We start from the raw sequence: 21,849 nt of genomic DNA on the forward strand, positions 1-21,849 counted from the left end.
AAAAGGAAAAAAAGTTTGCAAAATTGACTAAACTACTAATCTAATAGCTAATGAAGAAGAAAAAAGAAGCAAAAAATAAAAAAACTAGAAAAAGAAAAAAAAAGGCTGTTAATAATATCTCACAAGAGTACATAATCATCCGCGTCGTCAACTCCGATCCTCTCAACATAAATAAGATTAAAGCTGGAAAATCCAATAAGCTTGGAACAGGGTCTTATTACATCATATGAAAATATTGAATAAATGGTCACCATATCTTTTCAAATTTAATAGAAGTATCAAATACACCACTTCTAATTTTTTCTAAATTTAAACATAACATAGTTTGAGAAAGCCAATGAAATACAGTGGGAGGATTAATTTCCTTCCAATTCAACAAAATAGATCTTCTAGCCATCAAAGTGAGAAATGCAATCATTCGACAGGTGGAAGAAGATAAATGAAGTGAGTCCATCATTGGTAAACCAAAAATTGCGGTAATAGGATGGGGTTGTAAATCGATGTTCAATACCGCAGAGATAATATCAAAAGTATCTTTCCAATATTTTTTCAAAAGCAGACATGACCAAAACATATGAGTTAAAGACGCGATTTCAAATTAACATCTATCACAAATAGGGTTTATATAAGAATAAAAATGAGCTAATTTATCCTTGGACATATGGGCCCTATGTACGACCTTAAATTGTATTAATGAATGTTTGGCACATATAGATGATGTATTAACTAATTGAAGAATTCTATCCCAGTTCTCAATAGGAATAATAAGATTAAGCTCTCTTTCCCAATCATTTTTTGTCTTATAAAGGGGCTCTGAACGTATCTTCATAATTATATTATAAAGTTTTGATATAAGCCCTTTTTGAAAAGGGTTTAATTCAAGCAAACTCTCCAAAATATCTGAAGACACAAAATTTGGAAACGTAGTAAGTACCGTACTTAAAAAATGCATAACCTGTAAATATCTAAAAAAAATGAAATCTAGGCAAATTATATTTATTAGATAATTGCTCAAAAGACATAAAACAATTGTCCGAAAATAAATCAGAAAATCTTAGTAATCCCTTAGTTTTCCAAGCCAAAAAGGCTTGATCTATAATTGAAGGGTGGAAAAAGCAATTAGATACAATAGGAATATTTAAAACGAATTGAGTCAACCTGAAAAATTTCCGAAATTGAAACCATATACGTAAAGTATGTTTAACTATCGGGTTGTCAATTCGTTTCGGCGATTTAGAAAGAGCAAAAGGGAGAGAAGTCCCTAAAATAGAACCCAAAGCATAACCTGGTACCGATTTAATTTCCAAACTCACCCAATGAGGGTCAAAAGATCCATCCCAGTCTTTCAACCAACATAACAAATATCTAATATTAACTGCCCAATAATAAAATCTGAAATTAGGTAATGCCAACCCACCTTCCTTCTTTGTCTTCTGTAAGTATATTTTACCTAACCTGGGATTTTTATTCTGCCATATATATGAGGAAATTTTTGAAACATTAGTAAAAAAAAAGATTTCGGAATAAAAGTTGGTACCGCTTGAAAAATATATAAAAACTTAGGTAAAATAACCATCTTAATAGCATTAATCCTACCTATCAGAGATAAAGATAATGGTGACCACTTAGTAAACAAGCCTTTAATCTGATCAATTAAGGATAAAAAATTAAACCCAAATAATTCTTTATGGTTTTTTGTGACTTTAATCCCTAAGTAAATAAAAGAGTCATTAACTAATTCAAAAGGTAAATTTCCATAACTTGGGACCTGTCTATTCAAAGGAAACAATTCACTCTTATTAAGATTTAACTTATACCCAGAAAACTCACTAAATTGAGCCAACAATGATAGAACTGCTGGAATAGATTTCTCAGGGTTAGAAGTGAATAATAATAAATTATCTGCATACAAAGATACCTTATGAATATCTGTCCCACGATTAATACCCAAAATATCCTGTGATTCTCTGATGGCAATTGCCAAAGGTTCTAAAGCAATGTTAAATAGTAATGGGCTAAGAGGACAGCCTTGTCTAGTGCCCCGAAATAAACAGAAAAAGGGAGATCTTTGATTATTAGTAAACACCGAGGCTACTGGAGTGTGATAAATCAGTTTAATCCAAGAAATGAATGTCGGACTAAAATTAAACTTCTCCAACACATAAAATAAGTAAGGCCATTCAACTCTATCAAATGCTTTCTCCGCATCTAATGAAATAATACATTCTGAAGTGCTATGTGAAGGAGTATAAACAATATTCAGTAATCTCCTAACATTGAAAAAAGAATAGCGATTTTTAATAAAACCGGTTTGATCTTCCGAAATAATTTGGGGTAATACCTTCTCCAGCCTGGAAGCTAGTAACTTGGAAAAGATCTTGGAGTCCACATTCAATAAAGATATTGGTCTATAGGATGCACAGTCAGTAGGGTCTTTATCTTTCTTCAGTATTAAAGAAATGGAAGCTCTATAAAAAGATTGTGGCAAATTCCCCAATCTAATTGCTTCTTCAAAAACCCTGCATAACCAAGGAGAAAGAGTAGCGGAAAAACATTTAAAAAATTCTACTGTATACCCATCTGGACCTGGTGCTTTCCCAGAATTCATTGAGGAAATAACCCCTTTAATTTCTGTATCCGTAATAGGAGTATCTAATATTGAAAGATCATCGGATGATAATTTTGGAAAATTCAATTTCCCAAGAAAATCACACATGGTATTATGATCCTGAGGGAATTCAGATTGATACAGGGAGGTATAAAAGTCTTGAAATGACTTATTTATCTCATCATGGTTAACTGTCAAATCCCCATTCTGCTGACGAATCTTAGTGATTTGATGTTTAACCAAAACATTCTTCAACTGACTAGCTAACAGTTTACCCGATTTATCACTATGTATATAAAAATCAGATCTGGTTTTCATTAATTGATTTTCAATTAGAGATGTAAGTAATAAACTATGTTCTGTTTGAAGTTCAACCCTTTGTTTGTAAAGCTCCTTACTAGGAGTGATCGAATATTTCTTGTCAATCTCTTTAATTTTATCAACCAATAAAAGAGTTTCCTTCTTAATGCGTTTTCTCAGACCAACAGAGTAAGAGATAATCTGTCCACGTATATACGCTTTAAAAGTGTCCCAAAGTATTCTGCAAGAAATATCATCCGTGGAATTAGTTGAAAAGAAGAAATCGATCTGCTCCTTCATAAATTTAATAAAGTCCGGATCTTGCAATAAGGTAGAGTCAAATCGCCATTGTCTAAGATTAGAAGCTATATCCGTAAATTTAATAGAAAGTTTTAATGGAGCATGGTCAGAGATAGCTATAATATCATAATTACAACCAATTACCGATGGAATAAAACAAGAGTCAATAAAAAAAAATCAATTCTCGAATAGGAATGATAAACATGTGAGAAAAAAGAAAACTCTTTGTCGTTAGGATGCCGAAATCTCCAAATATCAAAAACTCCATTATCAGTCAAAAAGGAGTTAATACAAGTGGCCAACTTATTGGGTAAAGTCTGAATAGATATAGATTTGTCCATCAAAGGATTTAAGCAACAATTAAAGTCACCACCCATTATTAACTTATATTCATTTAGATTAGGTAAAGAAGTAAATAAGGACTTAAAAAAATCAGGACAATCCACATTTGGAGCATAAACATTAACCATAGCAACCTTTTTATTACAGAGTAAACCCGTAATTAACAAAAATCTACCATTCAGATCCGAAAGGATATCGTGTTGAACAAATGCAATAGAGGAGTCAATAAAAATTGAAACTCCCTTAACTTTGGCATTCGAATTCGAATGATACTGTTGACCCCGCCAAGACCTAAAAAAGCGATATTTGTCCTCCTTCCTCACATGAGTTTCTTGTACAAAAATGATATGAGCATTAAGTCTTTGGAATACTTTGAAAATCTTCTTTCGTTTAATCGGATGGTTTAAACCATTAGTATTCCAAGACACAAAATTAATGGTCTGAGCCATGCTTCTAAAATCAACCCTTTGGTATAGAAAGGGTTAACCAAATTATAAACTCATGCACCCGGAAGAGGAACAAAAATAAAGAGCGGACCCGGAAGTGACAACATCGTAGACATATTTGTAGTTCAAAAACAGCCCAAATGAAAAAACTAAAACAAACTGGTAAAAGAAAAATAAAATTAGAAAACAGACCATCCCCCACCCCCACAAGAAAAAGAAAAAAAGCCAGAATATGGCTAGAAAAAGGAAAAAATGAGACTAATTCTACCCCCATATCAGCGGAAGACCACTCCGTATATAAAGGATATATATTAAAAAAAACCACCCCAACTTTAAAAATTATAATCACTATACTAAAAACCACGCTTCTTAATATACTTAGTTGTAAAAAAAAAGAATATAATCACTAAAAGCTTATAAATCGGGTTATAACCCAAACAAATCAAGAAATATTTAAACTATGATAAGCGATGCATTATAGGAAGAAGACGAGAAAAGAAAAAATAACGCCATCTTAAACAAAACCAAGAATATTTTTCCAAAAAACCACCATCTTAATAAAAAAGAATTTACCTTTGAAGGGTTAAAAATATACCTTCGAGGGAACAAAAATAATAGTCAAAGATATAGTATAATGGTTAAAATGTATAAAACAGAGCGATTAATATAACGAAAACACACTTTAACTTAAATATAAAGTATAGGATAAACCTACACCAATAACCAGAGAATAACTCTGGTTTGAGGAATCGAAAACCATCTTACACGATCAGAATCACTCATTTATTAGGGATTAGTGTCTGTAACAGTAGGGAAGTTCTCCTCCAGATACTTTATCGCTTCAGATGTAGAAAGGAAAACCTGGTGTGGAACATTCAACGGAGAAATTCTAAGCTTCGCAGGGTATAAGAGCGCATGTTTTAGATTTTTCTCATAACATTCAGACATCAGAGGTTTAAAAAGAAGCCTTTTCTTCATAACTTCAGGACTAAAATCTTCAACCAAACGGAAATGGTAATCTTGAAATTTAACCATTCCAACCCGCCGAGCCACACGAATAAGTTGTTCTTTGTCGTGTACATAATGAAACCGGACAATTACAACTGAAGGTTTAGCTGGAGCACTCGATGAACGACGCCAAATTCTATGTGCTCGATCAAGTAACGGGGGGTTATCTGGGAAAACCGACGGGAACGCATCTTTTAAAAGTTGAGCAAAATATTTTGAAGTGTCGTCTTTTTCTAGATAGATAGATAGATAGATACTTTATTCATCCCCATGGGGAAATTCAACTTTTTTCCAATGTCCCATACACTTGTTGTAGCAAAACTAATTACATACAATACTTAACTCAGTAAAAAAATATGATATGCATCTAAATCACTATCTCAAAAAGCATTAATAATAGCTTTTTAAAAAGTTCTTAAGTCCTGGCGGTAGAATTGTAAAGCCTAATGGCATTGGGGAGTATTGACCTCTTCATCCTGTCTGAGGAGCATTGCATCGATAGTAACCTGTCGCTGAAACTGCTTCTCTGTCTCTGGATGGTGCTATGTAGAGGATGTTCAGAGTTTTCTATAATTGATCGTAGCCTACTCAGCGCCCTTCGCTCAGCTACCGATGTTAAACTCTCGAGTACTTTGCCCACGACAGAGCCCGCCTTCCTTACCAGCTTATTAAGACGTGAGGCGTCCCTCTTCTTAATGCTTCCTCCCCAACACGCCACCACAAAGAAGAGGGCGCTCTCCACAACTGACCTATAGAACATCTTCAGCATCTCACTACAGACATTGAATGACGCCAACCTTCTAAGGAAGTACAGTCGACTCTGTGCCTTCCTGCACAAGGCATCTGTGTTGGCAGTCCAGTCTAGCTTCTCGTCTAACTGTACTCCCAGATACATACTTCGTCTGGGAGACCAAGTATACGTAGGTTCTGTCTTCTGGACCGATTCTCAAAGTCGACACTCTTGACTTTAAGTGTTTCCACCAATTTAGTGGTCGAAATTAAATCCTGTTGCAATTTTTCAATTGTCAAATCTCGTTTCCGAGCGTCTTCTTGCAGAGACGCGATAAGAACTTGCTGCTGGTTAATTACTAAATCCGTCTTAACCATATAATCTTGAAAAGCCTTTATATCTTGTTTAAAAATTTGTTGTAGTTCATCGAATTTTTTATCCAAAACTTCCATAAACAGTTCATAAGTTAATTCAGTGTGTTGCGGATGAGCTTGCTTCTTTCCATTACCGTTCGGGTTGCGCCCCGGTTCTCGTCCTTTAGATCTAAGAGCCATTTCTGTTTGCATATCTTCAAAAATTCACAATAAACTCTTAACAATAAGCCCAAGAAAATAGCAAGAATCTTTTGGTGTAGGTAAAAATAAGTTGGATAAGGGTGATCAAGGGTTAAAAAAAGTAAAGGTTATGGAGCGAATCTAAAACAGTACTCACTCCATGAGCGTCTCCCGCTGACCCCATTCGAGACTGTGCCTTCTGACCCTAGACTCACCCACTAAAGGAAACAACCTCTTCACATCCACTCTAGGCCTTTCAATATTTGATAGCTTTCAATGAGATCCCCCCGCATTCTTCTAAACTCAAGTGAGTACAGGCCTAGAGCCATCAAAAGCTCCTCGTATGTTAACTCTTTCATTCCTGGGATCATTCTTGTGAACCTCCTTTGGACCCTCTCCAATGCCAAAACATCTTTTCTTATATAAGGAGCTCACAATAATCCAGTGTGATCTAACTAGTGCCTTATAAAGCCTAATCGTTACATCCTTGTTTTTGTATTCTAGTCCTCTTGAAATTAATGCTAACGTTGCATTTGGCTTCCATTGACGAACCATTAGGAAATCCTGCATAAGGATTCACAAGTCCCTCTGCACCTCTAATTTTTTAATTTTCTTGCCATTTAGAAAATAGTCCTTGCCTTAATTCCTTCCATCAAAGTGTATGACCATTTATATTCACTGCCACTTTTTTGCCCATTTCCCCCATTCCAAGTCTTTCTGCAGGCACTGTGCTTCCTCAACACTGCCTGACCCACCACCTATCTGTATCGCCTGCAAACTTGTCCAAAAACCATCAGTTCCATCATCCAAGTCGTCTGTAAAAAAAATACCGACCTCCTGCAGAGCATCATAGGCACTCAACCAGAATAGCCTTCTTTATTCCCACTCTTTGCCTGCTGCCAGTCAACTAATCTTCTGTCCATGTTGGTATTCTTCCTGTAATTTCATCATCTCTTATCTTATTAAGCAACCTCATGTATAGCACTTGTCAAAGGCCTTCTGAAAATTCATGTAAACAACATCCACAGACTCTTTATCTATCCTGCTTGTTATTTCCTCAAAGAACTCCAGCAGGTTTGTTAGGCAAGATTTCACCTTAAGGAAACCATGATGACTTTGGCCTATTTTATCTTATGCCCTAAAGTACTGCGAAATCTCATCCTTAATAATGGACTCTGATATCTTCCCAATTACTGAAGTCAGTCTAATTGGCCCATAATTTCCTTTCTTTTGCTCGCCTCCCTTCTTAAAGAATGGAGTGACACTTGCAGTTCTCCTGTCCTCTGGAACTATTCCAGAATTTTGTTATTCTTGAAAGATCATTACTAAGGCATCCACAATTTCTTCAGCTACCTCTTTCAGAACCATGGGGTGTAGTCCATCTCATCCAGCTGATTTATCTACCTTCAGATCTTTCAGCTTTCCAAACATAATCTTAGTGATAGAAACTACACTGAATTCTGCCCCTAAAAACAATTGACTTTCTGGCATACTGCCAGTGTCTCCCACAGTGAAGACTGATGCAAAGTACTTAATAAGTTTATCTGCCATTTCTCCATTCCCATTACTACCTCTCTAGCGTCATTTTCCAGCGATCTGATGTACGCTTTCACCTGTCTTCTACTCTATATATCTGAAAAATACTTTTGGTATCTGCTTTTAAATTATTAGCTAGCTTTCCTTTATATTTCATCTTTTCTCTCATGGTTCTTTTAGTTACCTTCCACTGGTTTATAGAAGTTCCCCAATTCTGTAATTTCCCATTACGTTTGTTATATTATTTGCCTCTCTTTTGCTGTCTTTGACTTCCCTTGTCATAGTTGCTTTAAAATACTTCATCTTTGGGATGTATGTATCCTGTGCCTTCCCAATCACCCTCAGAAACTCCAGTCATTACTGTTCTGCCATCATCTTTGATAGGTCCCATTCCAATCAACTTTGGTCAGCTCCTCTGTAATTTCCTTTACTTCACTGTAATACTAATAAATCTGACTTTATTGTCTCTCCCTTTGAAGCTGCAGGGTGAATTTTATCATATTCAATTCTATCACTGCCTCCAAAGAGTTCCTGTACCTTAAGCTGCCTAATCAAATCTGGTTCATTTCACAATACCCAGGCCATAATTGCCTTTCCCTAGCGGGATCAACCACAAGCTGTTTTAAAAAAAAATCTCAAAGGTATTTTACAAAGTCTGTCTTTTCAGATCCAGGACTGAACTAGATTTTTCAAATCTACCTGCATATTGAAATCTCCCATGACTATTGTAACATTGCCCTATTACATGCCTTTTCATGGAAGATGTGGGTAAGCTTCATCATTGATGTTTCATTCATTGAGACATGCCTTCTGAGTTGTGTAAAGAAGAACCTATTTTCCAGAGTCTCTGTTGGACCTTTACTGGAGAATGGTGTTATGTAGCAAATGCTGATTGGTAGACCTTGATTTGCAGATACTAAATGTAAGGCCTATTTTCTTATGCTTCTGTGAATCTATTTATAGTGACTTGAAGTTTTACCTCCATAAACTCCAGTGACTGAAATTGGGATGACCTTTGTTCCAAAGAGCAGTTGACATAAATTGAATAGTTTCCCAATTGTCCTGTAGATTAGCTCCATTCCATGCAGACATTTTGTTTAGGTAAAATTCAGTATTGCAGCAAGTAAGACTAGAAGTGTAAGGGCAGTGACATAGCCTTCTTGACAGAGGTCTGCACCAAGATTAGGCTGTTATATATCTGGTTAAATCACAGCTTGCATGCAATCATGAAGTAGATACAAGATGGTAAAGTTTTTGAGAGGAGTCAGGATTACAAAGGCCATTTTTGAAGAAATACATTTTTTTTTGTTTTTGAACAATCCATAATCAAGATCCTCGGCTGGAGGAGAAATGTGGAGGATGGGTTAATATAATATGGGTTAATATAACAGGAAAAGAAGTTGAATCATTTGGATAATCGAAAAGTCCTTGATTCTTCAAGACAGTGTATGGATTTTCTGGACGTAATTATTTTTGATTTGGGACTGTTTGCTAGAGATGTGGAGAAATCAGGAACCAAGACTTCCAGCTGGAAGTTTAAATGATGTGCCAGGTACACTCCATATTTCTGGAAGAAAAACACTTTACAGAATCTGTTTAAGTACCAGATAGCATATAGAACATAGAACAATACAGCATAGTATAGGCTTTTCAGTCCACAATGTTGTGTTGTGTGAGCTAGGGCTTTTCTCTTTGGAGTAAAGAAGGATGAGGGGTAACTTGATAGAGGTGTGCAAGATGATATGAGGTCTTCCCTCCACCCCACACAGCCCTCCATTTTTCTTTTATCCGTGTGCCTATCTAAGAATCTCTTAGTGTCACTAAAGTATCTTATTCTACCATCACCCTGCACCTGCTGCTCTATGTATATAAAAAACCTACTCCATACTTTCTGTACTACCCCATACTTTTGATACTACCCCATACTTTCCACCAAACACCTTAAAGTTATGTCCCCTCATATTAGCCATTACTGCCCAGACAAAAAGTCTCTGGCTGTCCACTCTATGCCTCATATCATATCAATGTACCTTTTACTGGTGAATACCAGAGCAAAGTATTCATTAAGGACCTCTTCTACCTCTGACTCTAGGCACATTTCTCCTTTTATCCCGATCCTACCCTCATTCTAGTCATCCTCCTGTTCTTCACATATGTGTAGAATGCTGTGGAATTTTCCTTAGTCCTATTTGCTAAGGCCTTCTTGTGCCCCCTTCTAGCTCTCCAGTCCATTCTTCAGCTCCTTACTAGCTCTCTTGTAACTCTCTAGAGCACTGTCTGATCCTCGCTAACTAAATCTTGACTAGATGTTCCACATCTTTTCTCAAACATGGCTTCACCTACCATCCCTTCTGTGTCTCAATAATACAATCCTATCCAGAACCCCATGATGTGCTCCCTAAGCAACTGCCACTTTCTGTAATTCATGTCCATGAGTACATTCATTTCCATTTTACACTCCCAAGTTCCTAACTAATAGCATCATAACTCACCCTCCCCAGTTAAATACATATCCCATGCTGTCTGCTCCTAGCGCTCTCCAAGCCTGTGTTAAGTGTCAGAGATGTGGTTACTGTCTCCAAAATACTCACTCACTGAAAAATCTGTTACCTAACCAAGTTCATTGCCTTTTATCAGATCCAGTATTATCTCTCCTCCAGTCAAATATCGTTTCAGCACATGCCTAACAAATTCTGCCAAATCTAAATGTTTTTCATTGAGAGTGTGCCAATCAATATTAGGAAAATTAGAGTCACCCATGTCCACAGCTCTGTTATTTTTGCATCTTTCCAAAATCTACCTCCTGATCTGCACCTCAGTGTCTCAGTAGCTATTGTGGGGGTCTATAAAATGCTCCTAATAGAGTAATTGCTCCCTTCCTGTTTCTGGCTTCCATCCACACTGGCTCAGTAGAAGATCCCTCTAGTACTTCCTCCTTTTCTGTAGCTGTGATAATATTCCTGATCAGCAATACCACTTCCCCACTTCTTTTTACATCCTCCCTTGTCACTTTTGAAAGATCTAAACCCCAGAACATCCAACAGCCATTCCTGCCCTCTGATAGAGCATCTGTCAGTACATGGAACTTGACATTGTGGCCATTACAGAGACTTGGCTAAGTTCATCACCCTTGTTCCTCATCTTGCATTAAAGTAGACACATAAACCCATCCAACCGACTGCAATTATGCCCTTTCCATTGTCTCTCCCTCCTCACAGTCTCTATATGCTGCATCTACCTTTACACTGTCTGCCCCTTCCTCTGATCTATACCCTGGTTCTCATCCCTGCCAATCTAGTTTAAACCTCATTTCCTTGAAAGAAATGTAAATTGCATCTGCCTTTTTTATACATGCTTTCTGGTGCCTCAGTCTGTTGCGTTTGTAGTTTGTCATAAAATCGATGACTACCAATGAAGATGTAATGAATCCTTGTTGTTCACTAGGTGATGGGAAAGAAACACTAGAGGAATTAACATAGAAGAATGATGTAGGATCTATGATTGAATCTCTTAATTGGGTTACATTAGTTTAGGTAAAAAATCTTGTTTAAAAATAACAAATAATTTTTAATCAACATGTGCGAAATGCTGGACAAATACAGCAGGCCAGGCAGCATCTATGGAAAAGAGTATAGTTGACGTTTCAGACCAAGACCCTTCATGAGGACTGGAGAGAAAAAATGGGAAGTCATGGTTGGAAGGTGGGGGGAGGGGAGGAAGAAACACAAGGTGATAGGTGAAACCGGGGGTTAGGGAGGGGGGGAAGGGAAGGGATGAGTTAAAGAGCTAGGAAGTTGATTGGTGAAAGAGATACAGGGCTGGAGAAGGGGGGATCTGATGGGAGAGGACAGAAGGCCTTAGAAAAAAGAAAAGGGGAGGAGCATCAGAGGGAGATGATGGGCGTGTACCGAGATAAAGTGAGAGAGGGAAAAGGGAATGGGAATGGTAAAGGTTGGGGGGGGGGTCATTACCGGAAGTTCTAGAAGTCAATGTTCATGCCAATAGGTTGGAGGCTACCCAGACAGGATACAAGGTGTTGTTCCTCCAACCTAACACTGGCCTCATTGCAACAGTAGAGCCGGCCATAGACTGACGTATTGAAATAGGAAGTGGAATTAAAATGGGTGGCCACTGGGAGATTCCACTTTTTCTGACAGATGGAGTGTAGATGCTCAGCAAAGCGGTCTCCCAATCTGCGTTGGGTCTCATCAATATACTGGAGGCCATACTGGGAGCAGCGGATACAGTAGATGACCCCAAAAGACTCACAGGTGAAATATCACCTCACCTGGAAGGACTGTTTGGGGCCCTGAGTGGTAGTGAGGGAGGGGGTGTAGGGGCAGGTGTAGTATTTGTTCTGCTTGCAAGGATAAGTGCCAAGAGGGAGAACAGTTGGGGGGGGAGTCACATAGGGAGTGATCCCAGTAGAAAGTAGGGGGAGGGAAAGATGTGCTTGGTGGTGGGATCCCATTGGAGATGGTGGAAGTTACAGAGAATTATGTTCTGGACGTGGAGGAAGGTGAAGATAAGAGGAACCCTATCCCTGGTGCGGTGGTGTTAGGATGGGGTGAGAGCAGACATGCGCGAAATGGAAGAGATGCGGTTGAAGGCAGCATTGATGGCAGAGGAAGGGAAACCCCTTTCGTTGAAGAAGGAGCACATCTCCTTCGTTCTGGAATGAAAAGCCTCGTGCTGAGAGCAGATGCAGCAGAGACAGGAGTTGAGAGAAGGGGATGGCATTTTTACAAGTAACGGTGGGAGGAGGTATAGTCCAGGTGGCTGTGAAAGTCAGTGATTTTATAATAGACATCAGTGGATAAGCTGCCTCCAGAGATCGAGACAGAGATTGAGAAAGGGGAAGGAGGTATTGGAAATGGACCAGAGTGGAAGTTGGAGGCAAAGTTGATGAAGTTGACAAGCTCCACATGGAGGGGTTCAGGAAGCAGCACCAATGCAGTTGTCGATGTAGCATAGGAAAAGTTGGGGAGTAACACCAGTGGAGGCTTGGAACATAGACTGTTCAACATTGCCGACAAAAGGCAGGCATTGTTGGAACGCCTGCAAGTACCCAGTCTTCATCTTTTGTTTGAAGGAAGTGGGGGGAGCCAAAGGAGAAATTATTGAAAGTGAGGACAAGTTCCACCAGACGAAGGAGAGTGATGGTGGAGGAGAACTGGTTGGGTCTGGTGTCCAGAAAGAAACGGAGAGCTTTAAGACCTTCCTGGTGGCGGATGGAGGTGCATAGGGACTGGACATCCATAGTGAAAATAAGTTTCTGAGGACCTGGGAACTTGAAATCATTGAAAAGATCAAGATTTTTAATGTTTGGATAGTAATTAAAATATCAAAATTCTGACTCTGTGTACTTTGAATTTTTCATCGATAATCTTACAGTGACATCAATCCTTTGTTTCCTTCTTGTTCCCTATGTGCCCACTCTGATTACTATTTAGATTCTGTCTTTGTTTTCTGTGCCTTTCTTCTTTCTCCCAGCTCTACAGTTCCCGTCTTTCCTGTCAGCCCTTTGCTCCTCTCGGTGGTGGTTCAGCTGACCTAGCCTATACCCCAGCAGCTTTAACTGCTGCTCTAAATGCTGCTCATCCTCATCAGGTAAAGTTAATGTTTCTTGATTCAAAGTCTTGCTTTTAGCCAACGATGTCAGATGAAAAGTATCGTAATTTCAATGCAACAAAATCATAACTGAATATAACCCTGATGGTCTTCCTCTGGAAAACAATTTTTAAAAATCCAAACCTACTTTACAAATGGGAGCCGTGATATGCTACTCAGCTTCTCAAGCCTCTTCTGCTGTTCAACAAGTTTAAGACTGATTTGATTGTAACCAGGAGACATTTGAGTCTAGCTGTGGTAATATTTCACCTTATTTATCAAGTTGTTTTCTGCATCTTCCTTAAAGATGTTTAAAGGCTCTGCTTCCACTGCACTTTTAAGGAAGAGATTCCAAAAGGTATATTTCACTTAGAGAAAAATGTTTAAATCATCACCCATAGTTCTAGATTCTCCCAGATGAGGAAACGTTTCCCTCCATGTCCATCCTGTTTAGAACCCTCAGGGTCTTATTCTGCTCAAAATTTGATATGTTGGCTTAATGTTCTGCTATATAGGACATCAGAACATAAACATCATACATTGAAACTGTGCAGAGCAACTAAAGGTGCATTGAGGATTATGGAGTATTATCTGGTATGTGCTTCTTGAAGTAGATCAAGTTGTAATTATCAAATAAATTTGCATTTGAAAAAGTGAAATGGGTACTTCTCACAAAGATGCAGGGGCACTGAAGCTGGATAGTTCTTTCACAGTTGGCACAAGCTTGATGACCTGCATGCCCTACTGTCCTTTGCAATTCTATCAACTTGCGTGGCTGTTAAAAATTATGTTACTAGTTGCAAATTGAAATTACAGTACTTCAGGTTTATTACCGTACTTTGTATTATCATTAATATGTTTATGCAGAAAGATTCAAATAAATACTGTGCTTTGTAAAAGAATTCAGGCCCCAAACTTTTGTTCACATAAATGAGAATTACAACCAGGGATTTTGATCAATTTAACTTAGAATTTTTTTTTGTAAATCACATGCTCCTTTTTTCATAATAGAGCCCAAACGGGGAAAATTGTAAAGCATAAAAAGATAAAAATTTAAAAACTGAAATGTCAACCGTTCAGAAGTATTCATTCCTTCTTTGTTCAGTATAACCTCTCACAGCTGTTGCAGCCAATAGTCTTTTTTGATAACTCTCTATTAGCTTTGCACAACATGACGGAGCAAGATTTGTCCATTCCTCCTTCCCAAACGGCACAAGCTGTGCCAGGTTAGTTAGGGAGCAGTGGTGGACAGCAATCTTCAGGTCTTGCCAGAGATGTTCGATCAGGTTAAAGACAGGGCTCTGTCTGGGCCACTTGAAGACATCAATTTTCTTAATTTAAAGTTACTCCATGGTTGCTCTGGCAGTCCACTTTGGGTTGTTTTCCTACTGAAGGACAAACTTCCTCCCCAGTTTAAGCTTTCTGGCAGAGGCTGGATAGTTTTTATCCAGGATCTTTCTGTATATTAGCAGCATTCATCTTCCCATCAATCATGACTAAATTTTCAGTCCTGCTGCTGAAAAGCATACCCATAGCATTATGCTAACTTCACCATATTTTAGAGTAAGGATGGTGTTACCTGGCTAATACACAGTATTAAATTCACGCCACTTGGTGTTGAGGTCAAAAAGATGGCTGTTGCATCTTGTAGTTGATCTCATCTGCGTAGTCGCCGGAACTGGCTTCGCATGCTGGGGTAGGCCTATCCCTATCTCACCGGGGTTGGAGATTCCTGGCTACCCTCACCTGGTTTAGCCCGCCTGTCGAAGTGGTATACTGGGGTGTGACCACTGTCGCATTCAGTTACTTGGAGACACAGGTGAGAACTGGGTGGCAGGTGGGGACCAAATGAGGACCAGCTGCCACTGGGCGAAGCATGCCAAGCCCACCACCAGAGGTACTACCCCTCCCTGGGCATCCCGGATGCCCCACCAAATTAGTGGAGCATCATAAAGTGGCACCTCTGTTATGTAGTTGAGATCCCTGATTCCATGTACAAAAGCATTTGGCTCATTAACAGTATGTGAACCTTGAGGCTGTGTCATTGCGAAGTACGAGGAGCTTTCATTAGACCTTTATCCCTGCTATCAGCTTTATTTTTCAGCACATGAATAATGGTGTTGCTTTCTGAGCTAGAAATTTTCACCTTTGCTGCGTTTCATCAGGTTGTTACCTTTAAATGGTCACTCTTCCTTGATCAATCGATCTTTCTTTCTTCCTCCCAGCCATCTTTCTATAAGAACGCCAATCTCGGTTGTAGACCCCCAGTCACTTTGGATTGGCAATAACATTTTCTTCACTATCTCCATCAGCACAGGGACACCAAAGGGCTGTGTGCTTAGCCCACTGCTTTACTCGCTTTATGCTTAATGACTGTGTGGCTAAGTACAGCTCCAATGCCAAAGTCAAGTTTGCTGATGACACCACTGTTGTGGGCCAAATTAAAGGTAGTGATGAGACAGCAAATAGGAGGAAGATTGAAAATCTGTCTGAGTGGTGTCATAACAACAACCTCTCACTCAATGGCAGCAAGACCAAGGAACTGATTATAGATGTCAGGAGAGGGAAACGAGCAGACCATGAGCTAGTCCTTATCGTAAGAACAGAAGTGGAGAGAATTAGCAGCTTTAAATCCCTGGGTGTTACTATTTCAGAGGACGTGTCCTGGGCCCAGTACATAAGTGCAATTGTGAAGAAAGCATGGCAGTGCCCCTACTTAGATATCATGCTATATCTCCACAAACTTCTAAAATTTTGTCAAATTTTAGGCGTGTAGTGGCAAGTATATTGTGTGGCTGCATTATGGCCTAGTATGGAAATACCAATGCATTTGAACAGAAAATCCTACAAAAAGTAGTGAATTCGATCCACTACATCACAAGTAAAGCCCTCCCAACACATCTACATGAAATGCTATCGTAGGAAAGCAGCATCCATCATCAGCTATCCCTACCACCCAGGTCATGTTCTCTTCTCACTGCTGCCATCCGGTCAAAGGTACAAGAACCTCAGGACTCACACCACCAGGTTCAAGAACAGTTACTTCCCCTCCCCTCAACCATCAGGCTCTTGAACAAAGTGGATAACGACACTCAATTTTACTTGCCCCATCTTAAAATGTTCCCACAGCCATTTACCTCACTTTCAAGGACTCTTTATCTCATTATCTCATGTTCTGTTTATTTATTGCTATTTATTTAATTTCCATTTGCACAGTTTGTTGTCTTCTGCACTCTGGTTGATCTTTCATTGATCGTCTTATAATTACTCTTCTGTAGATTTGCTAAGTATACCCATAAGAAAATGAATCTCAGTGTTGTGTATAGTGACTTAGGTTTACTTTAATAATAGAAACGTAGAAAACCTACAGCACAATACAGGCCTTTTGGCCCACAAAGCTGTGCCAAACATGTACTTACTTTAGAAATTACCTAGGGTTACCCTCAGCCCTCTATTTTTCTAAGCTCCATGTACCTATCCAGGAGTTTCTTAAAAGATTCTATTGTATCCACTTCCACCACCGTCACTGACAGGCTATTCTACACACTCATCACTCCTTGTGTAAAAAAAACTTACCCCTGACATCTCCTCTGTACCTACTTCTAAGCACCTTAAAACTGTGCCCTCTAGTGTTAACCATTTCAGCTCTGGGAAAAAGTCCACACAGTCAATGACTCTCATCATCTTATACACCTCTATCACTCAACCTGTTCTCATAAGGTATGCTCCCCAATCCAGGCAATGTTCTTGTAAATCTGCTTTGCACCCTTTCTATAGTTTCCACATCCTTCCTGTAGTGAGGCGACCAGAACCGAGCACAGTTCTGCAAATAAATAAATTTACTTTGTTTATTTTTGTTTATCTTTTTTTTTACTTTGTTTATGTTTATTTCTGTCTCCCTTGTTTGGTAATATAACTTTACATTCCAATACACTCAGTAAACCTTAATGTCCTGAACATTGTATTGGGCACATTGGAAAACTCACTGATTGATAATACTTCTACATCCAAAGGCAAGTAGCTGTAAGCAAAGAAAGGCTGAGCACCCAGTGGGCATGCTGGGGCACCCTGGAAACAGGGCACCAATCCCCTGCATTGAAAAGGTTACCACTGAGATCCAGTATGTATCATGCTTCTGCAAAAGGGAAAATAATAGAATTTATACTAGGGATTGTGTTCAAAAGTTTTATCAGAACTTCAGCTATGTTTGTGCATTTTGCTATTTGTCTTACGAACTTAAGAAGTATCAGCTAGTTAGGTACACTTTGCACCTCATTTGGCTTGAGATTCGTGAGGTCCAGAAGTGGTCAATGAACAAAGGTATCTAGTAGGGGAAACTAATTTGTATGAAGCCATACCTATCATAGGAGGCCTAGTTTCTTGGACATGCTCAAGCTTGTGTTTCTGATAGATTAAGATTTTGGATCAGGTAATAGATTTTTTAGCTTGTTGGAATAGATCTGATGCTTGTAACTATTAGAATGATCAACTGCCTTAAAGTTTTTTTTAATTTCTGTTTTTGCACTACATATCTTAATTTAACTTTAATTTATATAGTCATTCTGTTTTTATATATTTATCATTTATTGCATTGTACTGCTGCTGCAAAATTAACAAATTTCAGAACATATGCCGGTGATATTAAATCTGTTTCTTTGTCTCTGGCAAGGTTTGATGTATGGACTGTCACTGGTGGCCTGAATGCTACCTTCTTTCCAGGGTACCCAGTTATGTCCATGGCTACCTGCAGAGCTGTTAGAGCTGCCACTCTTACATGTAGGGGTGCCAACAACTCTGTGTAACCTCAAGATGTTTCTCCATATTTATATTTTATTCCTGGATTTCATACTTCTGGGCATTCTAATTCCTTACTATCTTTCTATGTAAATTTGGTGATTGCTTGAGGATGAGGCTCAAACATCCAGATTAAGAGCTTATATAACCAGTTGCCCCTCGAGTATGTTGCACATTTAAGGAGACTATAAATGATACTGTAAGCTTGGCTCCACGTTTCTGTCTATCCACAGTAACCTTTTCACCCCTTGCTTATTAAGAATCTAGTTTCCTCTACTTAGAGGGGAAAAACTCAAGCACAGCTCTTCTGAACTCAAGTGAATACATGCCTAAGCCTGGACATAGTTAGCTTGTAAGACAACATGCCCAATCTAGGTTTTAGTCTGGAAAATCTTCTCTGCACGGCATTCAATGCACTTACATCCTTTCTTTAATAAACTGATAAGGACACTTGTAGTAATCAGATTTGATCTCACTCATAGCCTCTGTGATTAAATCAACCTCCCTGCCTTTGTATACCATTCCCCTACCAGTAAATTAATGTTAATATTCTGGTAGCTTTCATAGTTTTCTGCCTAGTAGCCTTTTGTCGTTCATGCACGAGGGTACCCAGATCTTTCTGCACTCTCAAGGGTCTACAATCTCATACCATTTTGGTAATATAATTACCTTTTTTATAAAAAGTTCAACATTTTTCTCACATTATATTCCATTTGTCCACCTACTTAGCCTTTCTATATTCCTTCCTTTTTCTTGTGGGCATGCACAGTAAAAGCACAATAAAACAATGAAAGAATGAAGCACAATGAAAGACTGCCACCGACAGGACGGACAATCAACCAATGTGCAAAAGACAACAAACATTAAAAATACAAAAAGAAGAAATATATATAAATATTGAGAATAGTTGATGAAGAGTTCTTGAAAGTGAGTCTACAGGTTGTGGAAACTGTTCAATGATAGGTTGAATGAAGTTATCCACTTTGGTTCAGGAGCCTGATGGTTGAAGGGTAATAACTGTTCTTGATCCTGGTGGTGTGGGTCCTGAGACACCTGTATCTTCGTCAAGATGGCAATAACGAGAACAGAGCATGGCCTAGATGGTGGGGGTCCTTGATGATGGATGCTGCTTTCCTGCAACAGCACTCCATGTAGATGTGCTCAATGTTGGAGTGGGCTTTACCCGTGATGCACTGGGTCATATCCACTACTTTTTGTAGGCTCTTCTGTTCAAGGGCACTGGTGTTTCCATACCAGGCCATAATGCAATCAGTCAATATACTCTCCACCATACCATCTATGGAAGTTTGTAGGAGTTTTATGTCATGCCAAATCTTCACAAACTTCTAAGAAAGCAGAGGCACTGTCGTGCATCCTTTGTAATGGCACTTACATTCTGGACCCTCGACGGATCCTCTGAAACTATAACATCAAGAAATTTAAAGTTGCTCAAAATCTCCACTTGTGACACCCCCCCCCCCCCCCCCCCCAATGAGCCAATGAGGACTGACACAAGAACCTCTGGTTCCTCCTCCTGAAGTCAATTATCACCTCCTTGGTCTTGCTGACATTGAGAGATTGCTGTTGTGGCACCACTCAGCCAAATTTTCAACCCCCCACCCCCATGTGCTGATTTGTCGCCACCTTTGATTTGGTTAATGACATTGGCAAACTTAAATATGCCATTGGAGCTGTGCTTACCGAGTAGAGCAGGGGACTAAACACACAACCTTGTGGTGCACCTGTGTTGATGGAGATTGTGGAGGAGATGTTGTTGCCAATCTCAACTGGCTGGGGTCTGCAAGTGAGAAAATTGTGGATCCAGTTGCACAAGGAGCTAGTGATGTCAAGGTCTTGAAGCTTATTGATTAGTTATGAGGGGATGATAGTATTGAGTGCTGAGCTACAGTCAATGAAGAGCATCCTGATGTATGCATCACTGTCCAGATGTTCTAAGGCTGAAGGAAGAGCCAATGAGATGGGATCTGCTGTGGACCTGTTGCTCCAGTCAGCAAATTGGTGCAAATGCAAATTACTTCTCAGGCAGAAGTTGATGTGCTTCATCACCAGCCTCTCAAAACACTTCTTCACAGTGGGTATAAGTGCTACTGGCAATTGTCATTTCGGCAGATTAACGATTCTTCTTATAATTGAAGCTAGCTTGAAGCAGGTGGGTTCCTCAGACTGCCAAAGCAAGAGGTTAAAGATGTCAGTGAACATTTTTTGCTAGTTGATCAGCATGTGTCTTCAGTACTTGGTCAGCTACCCCAATTTGGGCCGGATGCTTTCCATGGGTTCACCCTCCTAATGGATACTCATATATCAGCCTCAGAGACTGAAAATACAGGGTATTCAGGGGCTTCTGGTTGGAGAAGACTCTGAATGATTTTATGGGGACACACTCGTCTACAACTGTTTTTATAAAGGCCCTGACAACCATGGTGTATTTGTTCATATTTTCTGATGAGTCCTTGAACACGGTGCAGTGCACCAGCTGAAACTGATTGTACTTTCACAATCAGTTCATTAATATTTGATTGCAGCACACCAGTCTGCCCTCAGTTTTGCTCTGGAAACAGTTCTGAAGGCACTCTGTAAACTCCTTCTCGTTGCTGTCCCTGTTAATTGGATTTTTTCCTATTCCGTGTGTAGGTTAGAATTCTCCTTGATTTGTACTACCCTTTCTGACAAATTTCCATTGTTTATGTTCAGAACTGTCACATAGTTATTTCTAAGGATCCTGTCTGCGACTCCTACTGCCACAAATAATATCCTGGACAAAATAATGGATCCTGACTGGGTTTTCAGATTAGAGTAGTCTGTGGTGCATACCATGGAGGCTTCCACATGAGTGGTGAATTAATGCCTTTTTCACAATGTTACACTTCTGGGCATATTAAAGACAGAAGGCAAGGCAGATGAACCATCTTCAAAGGAGAAGAATGAAGATACAAGCAATGCATGGTTGCATCACCACCATACATTTATGTTTCACCAATCCATCTTCTGATAGCCAAATGTCAAATCAGTTCAGTTTACAGGTGTGCATACCTATCCACATTACTTCTAGCACGTGACCAAGTGGTTAAGGCGTTCGTCTAGTGATCTGAAGGTCTCTAGTTCGACCCTTGGCTGAGGCTGCGTGAGTGTCCTTGAGCAAGGCACTTAAACCACACATTGCTCTGCGACAACACCAGTGCCAAGCTGTATGGGTCCTAATGCCCTTACCTTAGACAACATTGGTGACGTGGAGAGGGGAGACTTGCAGCTTGGCAGCTGCCGGTCTTCCAAAAAAAAACCTTGTCCAGGCTTGCACCCTGGAAACTTTCCAAGGCGGAAATCCATGGTCTATCGAGACTAACAGAGGCCTACACACTAGCCCTCTCCTCCAATTGCTGGGCATTAATCTATGACTTACTTTAAGTACATTGAAAGTCCAGTTCTTAATTAAAAGAACCGAGACTTAGCACTCTGGCAAAGTGAACAATTTGTACAACCAATTTTTACCACAAATTGTGATTATTCCTTTTCCTAAATCTCTATGATGGCACTGATTTTGTAATCTTGGTGCAACCAAGTTACTTGGACATCTTTTTTGAAAGCTGGTTTGTCCAGTTTTTT

At 39.3% G+C, this 21,849-nt stretch overlaps 1 protein-coding gene across 8 annotated transcripts in view; it reads left to right on the forward strand.

The window, feature by feature from the left end:
- atg13 (ATG13 autophagy related 13 homolog (S. cerevisiae)) overlaps positions 1–21,849 on the forward strand; it is a 120,922-nt gene that overhangs the window by 79,443 nt on the left and 19,630 nt on the right. For 5 of the 8 annotated variants that reach the window (XM_073049195.1, XM_073049197.1, XM_073049193.1 and 2 more), the window contains one exon: positions 13,318–13,434. The exons of the other annotated variants lie outside the window; for them this stretch is intronic. In XM_073049195.1, coding sequence (XP_072905296.1) covers positions 13,318–13,434 — 117 coding nt within the window. The remainder of the gene's footprint in view (positions 1–13,317; positions 13,435–21,849) is intronic. 8 annotated transcript variants of the gene reach the window in all.

This window comes from Hemitrygon akajei, chromosome 6 (genome assembly GCF_048418815.1).
Source record: "Hemitrygon akajei chromosome 6, sHemAka1.3, whole genome shotgun sequence".
Classification (NCBI taxonomy): domain Eukaryota; kingdom Metazoa; phylum Chordata; class Chondrichthyes; order Myliobatiformes; family Dasyatidae; genus Hemitrygon; species Hemitrygon akajei.